General features: G+C 46.3%; 1 protein-coding gene across 4 annotated transcripts in view; it reads left to right on the top strand.

The window, feature by feature from the left end:
• Positions 1-6,850, top strand: part of C2CD3 (C2 calcium dependent domain containing 3) — a 73,310-nt gene that overhangs the window by 24,109 nt on the left and 42,351 nt on the right. For all 4 annotated transcript variants that reach the window (XM_019530545.1, XM_019530544.1, XM_019530543.1 and 1 more), the window contains exons 18-20: positions 468-640; positions 1,855-1,978; positions 5,234-5,502. In XM_019530545.1, coding sequence (XP_019386090.1) covers positions 468-640; positions 1,855-1,978; positions 5,234-5,502 — 566 coding nt within the window. The remainder of the gene's footprint in view (positions 1-467; positions 641-1,854; positions 1,979-5,233; positions 5,503-6,850) is intronic.

Here is a 6,850-nt window from a genome sequence, read left to right as displayed (position 1 = left end):
GCTGAGGGGGGATCTTGTGGCCTGTTATAAACTAGTCAAGGGGGATCAGCAGGCATTGGGGAAGTCACTGTTTCCCCGAGCACCGCCAGGAGTGACCAGGAATAACGGTCACAAGCTGGCAGAGGGCAGGTTTAGGTTAGATACCAGGAGGCACTACTTCACAGTCAGGGCGGCTAGGGTCTGGAACCAGCTTCCAAGAGAAGTGGTGCTGGCCCCTACCCTGGGGGTGTTTGACCCCAGTATTCTTTCCTGCCATGGCAGGGGGTCGGACTAGATGATCTGCTCAGGTCCCTTCCGACCCTAGAAACTATAAAACTATGTTCTCCACCCTTTTATGAAATTTCACTTGTTAATTAAAATGTTCCTAATGTATTTGAAGATGCATGAATTGAAACCAACCAGAGAGAGATAAAGATGATTACAACTTCACCAAAATGGTTACCACTGCTGCTTTGTATCTTGGACAGGTATTATTATCCTAATGTCCGGGACCAGATGGTTGCCAGAGGGACCTTGCCATTGTCTCGCCTGTGTGCCATGGTGACCATGCAACATCATGAAGAGATAGGAGTACAGACCTTTAATCTTCCCCTAGTCCCAAGAAGTGATTGCTCAGAGGAATTCCAGCCACGGTCGTCAGGTAATGAAAGCACTTACTTTTTCCTGCATTTTAAAAATGAACTATATGTGTGCGTTAATAAAAAGAAATTAACATTTACTGAAAGCTAATACAGATTTTTAATGTCGTTCCTACCAGCCTTTAGTGCTACAATTTACTTTTAACTCAATGACAAAAATCCCATTCATTTCAGTGAGAGTGAGGACAGGCCCTTCCTGTATTTACTCATTGGAATGCATTTGTTCTAAGAAGATCCACGCCAGTACATTGCTCTGCTTACTGCCACATAAGATGCTGTGGCCTGATTCCATGCTTCCCGAACTGGAGGAGGGGAGAACTGAAGGAGTAATAGATTTAGCTTATGAAATAAAGCAGGGGCACATCTCCACTATGTGTTGGTTCTTTCCAGCTGATGCATGACCAGCACTGAATCGGCTCTTAAGGAAATCTGAGCTTTTTCCTGCAGAATGAAGGTAACTGTGAGTGAAAGGAGAACTCTTGGAGGAATTAGTAAAGGGGATCACTGGCATGGGGGAGTGAGTGAGCTTGTATACAGTAAAACCCAGATGCTTCACAGAACTGAACCCTTTGTGGAGATGAAGGTTTGTGAAGTAACTGGGGTATACACACATCCACAGCAAACAGCCGTGCAGGACTACCGAGGTGCTCCAGCTAACTAAAGAAACAGTATCCTTAGAAGTAAAAGCTGCTGCCAGTTAAGCTGTTTGTTGAACCACTGGGTTATGAATTTGAATACGTTTCTTCAAATGGTAAAAAGGGATCTGGTAACTCAAGGAATTATAGGTGATCAAAACTTCAAAGGACTTAACTTTGCTCTCCGTATTCATGTTGATACATGACTGCATCATGTATGCTGAGATGATGCAGTCTTGCAGTTGAAAGGTACAATAACAAATGCCCACAAGAGGGCAGAGTTAAGGTGGAGGAGAATGGGAGATGTTTTGATCTGAGCTGTAATCTGACCACAGCATAACACAGCATTTTGTACTGTAGTACTATAACAAGGCTATCATTTGTTTGAAATGTAGTATATTTAGAGTCAGAATGTGGAGGTCTTTCTAATATTCCTGAATGTGCAACTAAAATGGCTGCTCTTTTAGTTTTTATTATACAAAATCACCTGTTTACATTGCTGGAATAAATCTTATACTGCTTAACTGTGGCTGTAGCATAAAACAATAGGACATTGAATGTTTCTCTCTCTTTAAATCTAGGCTTGCTTGATGTGAGTGTGAGATATAGGCATTCCTTAAAAAAAGCAGAGGGAGTAATCGCTGCTCAAGCCATTTCAATTTCAGTACAGATGCACAGAGCAGCTGGCTTGCAGGCAGCAGCCAGGTAAGATCCAGTTTCAAGACAAAATCGTTTCTTCCAAATTGTTTTTTATCTGGAGGAAGCATGCCCAGGAGTAGAACAAATTGTAACTTGCTACCCTCTCACCTGTAGGAGACCTAAATTCAAATCTTGTTACACCCTGAAGTGAAAATAACTGTGATGAAAAGCACTTTAGTGGGTATTTTTGTCCGCCCCCACCCTCACCCCGCTCTGTCTGAGCTAGTACAATTTGTACCAGACAGGGCAGAAACTAAACAGCAGAAAACACCGTGGGTCAGGTCTGTGGTGCATAAACACAGCCCACAAACTTCCTCTCCACATACAATATCTGCCTGCAACAGACATGACTGTAGCACTTTGGGCTTTCTTCTTTTTTTTTTTTTTAGCAGTGATAAATTCATCCAGTGTTTTTGTTTCACCAAAGGTTTTGTATTTAAGTGAAAGAGGTGAGGTGGTGCTGTTACGTATGCATTGGTTCTGTTGTTAGGTCAGTACCTGATACCATAGTGCAGACATTTCAGTGACTCCGGGGAGGGTGTTCATCTGCATGGAAGGGGCGCTCAAAAAAGTTAACCCAAAGGTAACTGAAAATGTGGATTTTAAAATGGGTTAGTTACCTGCAGTAGCTCCCAGCCTGGGCACGGTGATTTACGAATAGAAGTGACCTTGTCCATGAAACTAAACCATGTTTTCAAGCAGTGAATTACAGCTACCCACAATTAAGTTACGTTTTGAATGAGCATCCACATGGGGGTTTCATGTGACTTAACTAATCTGCTCTAAACATGAGTTCAGATTTGAGTCTCCTGAACCCATGGAGATCAGCCCTAATTGGTACACCAAACTAGGGTCGCAGGTACACTGACAGAATTGCCATGAGATGGGGACCTTAAAGGAAAAGGCTGGTGGTAGTTTCTTTGGGCCAACCATGTACTGATGAACAACGGCCTTGGAATAGGAGCTGGAGTAAATGTCCTGGGTTAGGGCAGCTTTACCTTGATTCAGGGGATTGTGTCATGGGGTCATAGTCTTCTGGCGTTTTTTCCCTCCCTTGTGGAGCAACTGAGGTTCTCCTTGGATGTCGTGTGTCCACAGCCTGACTCCTTTTTAAAGGAGCGTTGCTTTAAGAGCACAAAATGGCTTAAGCATCTTGCCAGTAGGCAAATTTAATGTTTCATAGTTTCATGGTTTCTAGGGTTGGAAGGGACCTAAGCAGGTCATCTAGTCCTACTCCCTGCCATGGCAGCAAAGAGTACTGGGGTCAAATGACCCCAGCAAGGGGTACATCCAGCCTCCTCTTAAAGACCCCCAGGGTAGGACCCAGCACCACTTCTCTTGGAAGTCGGTTCCAGATCCTAGCCACCCTGACGGTGAAGTCGCAGCTCCTGCTGTCTAGCCTAAATCTACCCTCTGCCAGCTTGTGACGGTTATTCCTGGTCACTCCTGGCGGTGCTCAGGAGAACAGGGACTCCCCCAGTGCCTGCTGGTCCCCCCTGACTAGTTTGTAACGGGCCACTAGATCCCCCTCAGCCTTCTCTTGTGGAGGCTGAACAGGTTCAGGTCAGATAGCCTCTCCTCATAGGGCCTGCCCTGCTGCCCCCTGATTATGTGAGTGGCCTTCTCTGGACCCTCTCCATGTTGTCCACATCTCTCCTGAAGTGCGGCGCCCAGAACTGGACGCAGTACTCCAGCTGCTGCCTGACCAGTGCCGCATAGAGGGGAAGGATCTCCTTGGACCTGCTCGAGATGCATCTGTGGATGCATGACAAGGTTGGCCTTCCTGACCGCATCCCCACACTGCCAGCCCATGTTCACCTTGGAGTCAACAACTCCAAGATCCTTTTCCACCTCTGTACTGACAAGAAGGGAGTTCCCCAACCTGTAGGTATGGTGCCGGTTGTTCTTCCCCAGGTGCATCACTTTGCACTTGTCGGTGTTGAATGCCATCCTATTCTCATCCGCCCACCCTTGTAACCTGTATTAGAGCAAGGGTGGGATCCAGCCCACCAAGGGATTTTATCTGGCCAATGGTGGGTCCCTTTGGCCTGCCCAGCCCAGGTGTGGGGGGCAGCCTGGGCCGTGACACATGCGGCCACTCCCCTTGCCCCAGGCATGCAGCAAGGCTGGGTGGCCAGACTCAGTTTCCCAGCATCCCCAGCAGCAGCTGCTCTTTATGGCTGCTGTTGCCACTGTTGTTGCTGGAACTGGCCCCTGCTGCTCATCTATCCCATACCCACTGCCAGGGGTGCCAGAGGGGGCAGGTGGGTGGGCAGGGTCTCCATGGAGACCTGCCTGGGACCCGCTGTGCCAGGAAGAGTCAGCAACCCTGCCCCCACTGCACTGAGTCAGCACCTCCCCTTTCCCCCTGGCCTACAACAGCTCACCAGAACTGCCTAAGTGGCCCTCCAGTCCAAGTAATTGCCCACCTCTGTATTAGAAAGAGGGTTACAGCATACAGAGCAATCTCCCCAAGTGCTGGAAAGCTGCCAGGTCGCTCCTGAGCAGTCTGCTGGCCTCTTCTCTGAGCAGCACTGCTGGGCTCCTGATCCAACTTAGTTCAATCAGAGCATGATTGGTACACACAAAAAGACTCATTTTCTTCAGTGGTGTTCAATCAGGTCCCATCAGATAAAAATCACTGTCCTGGGGGGTGGCAGGGAAACCAGTCATCTCAAACGTTCCATAGTGAGACTCCTTTAGATGCACAGAGTTGTACTGCTTGTGAGTGGCTCTCTATACCAGTATAACCTCCTTTTCCTTATCTGTGCTGATCAAAGAATGGTAATAGCTTAACGTAGTTCTCTGCTTTGAAGAATGATTCTACTGCTGCTTTTATAATAGGGAATATTTCGGCACTCCCCATGGACCTGAGTTTCAGATATGCCAAGTACTATCTTTACTTGGATACTGGTAATTGTGGAAATCCGTGCCACCATTTTGTATAACAGCTACAGTAAGTCTGTATAACAAAAGATAAGAAATGTCAGCAAGCAGTCAAGGGCAAGACCTCCAACCTTTACTGTTAACAGTGGAGCTTCTCTGGCACTAGACCAAAGATGGGAGATGTCTCCTCAAATGTCTCTGTAGATGAGACTAGGGAATGTAGATTGACTCCACAGTTTGTTCCATCTCATCTCTGTGCAGCAGGAGCTTAAATTAATCCTTCAGTCAGCAACATGCACACATGCTTTTGTTTTTCCTAAATACTTCATGTGTATGAAATCCATTATTTTCCTCCTTTTGTCTTGTTAAATGCAGAGCGGTGGCAGAAAAGTACCCTTCAGTCCAGTACAGTGCAGAAGTGGGAGTTAATGCTTATGTCTCTATGCACCTTTCCTTCTTACCGGTGGGGGAGAGGCGCACCACACGGACCGTGGCACGCACATTCTGCCCCGAGTTTGAACACCACGTCGAGCTGCCTTGTAATCTCGTCATTCAGAGAAGCAGCGGGGAGGCATGTTCACTGGGGGAACTCCTGCAGTCTGCAGAGATCATCTTCTCCATCTACCACCAGAGCACTGAGTCAGGTAAACAACAAGGGACTGCAAGTCCTCGCTGGTGCTGCAGTTGCCAATGGTGCTATTGACACGATCACTTTCTAGCTTAGGGCACCACGTGTGTTCACGAAGCTGGTGACTACATTTACCTGATAAATCAGCTGAGGTCCTGAGGCTACTGATGCCCCTATAACAAGTGGTAAGGAAATTTCAGTGATCCCAGGTGATCAGCATGTGAATATTACATCTGATCCAAAAGAAATCAGCACAGTTAATACTACTTTGCACTTAGAGCATCTTTCATCAGAGGATGTCAAAGCTCCTTCTAAAGGAATGTGAATTTTATTGGCGCCATTTTATAGATGAGATAACCGACGTTCAGTGATATTAAATGAGGCATAAAGCCTTGCAATTAATCCATTGCACACTCTAAAATTAAAGCTGGCTATCGCTGGCACCTCAGCTTCTCTAATCAATAACCCCCCACCATCTCTTTGAAGTACTGAAATATTAGTACTCATCATAAAGGGAAACCTCTGAGGCATCAGCATTATATCCTACAATCCCCAAGGTTTTCTTTTGAGGTCTCCCACTGAAATAATGAACAAGTCTGACTTTTCTTAGCTTGAAATATGAAATCACAGCCTGGGATGGTAAGTTCTTGATAAAGAAGGTTTCAGGTTTGTCTGAGGAAGGAGACCGGGGTTTGCCACACAGGGACCTTGGAGGTCCCTGACTTAGAAGGCGTTGTCCCTCTGCTCAGGATCAGACCGATCACCACATTTACTCCATGGTCATACTGGCACAGACCTTGGGGGGTTTTGCTTTCATCTACAGTGGTAAATGTGACCCTTCACCTGGGAATCTCTTGAACATATATCAGCAACCTTTTCCAGAAACAGGATGTTGGTTGTCATGATCTCCCTGCTTTACCTGTGGCAGGTTAGAGTGTGATGTCTGGTGTTGTGTCAGGATTGATGGTAGTTTTACTAAGTGGTTAGATTATGGATTTGTATAGGATGATTTGGATAGGGATGGTAGGGGGTTGAGCCAGGTGACTTCTGGAGGTCCCTCCCAGCCCTACATCTCTGATTCTAAGAGTAATTTTTTCACATATTGTTCAGATGGATTAATTGATTTTTTTTCCTCTTGAACTTGATTAAGGCACCAATAAGTTAAAATGCAGCTTTTCTGTTGGTAGCTGTTCCTATTGCTTTAATAGATTTCATAGATTTCATAGACATTAGGGCTGGAAGGGACCTCGGGAGATTGAGTCCAGCCCCCTGCCCAAAGGGCAGGAAGTCAGCTGGGATCATAGGATCCCAGCAAGATAAGCATCCAATTTACTCTTGAAGGTGTTCAATGTAGGTGCTTGAAC

The sequence above is a fragment of the Crocodylus porosus genome, unplaced genomic scaffold (assembly GCF_001723895.1).
Source record: "Crocodylus porosus isolate Cpor-Errol unplaced genomic scaffold, CroPor_comp1, whole genome shotgun sequence".
Taxonomy (NCBI): Eukaryota; Metazoa; Chordata; order Crocodylia; family Crocodylidae; genus Crocodylus; species Crocodylus porosus.
This window is presented reverse-complemented; position numbering and strand designations above follow the sequence as displayed.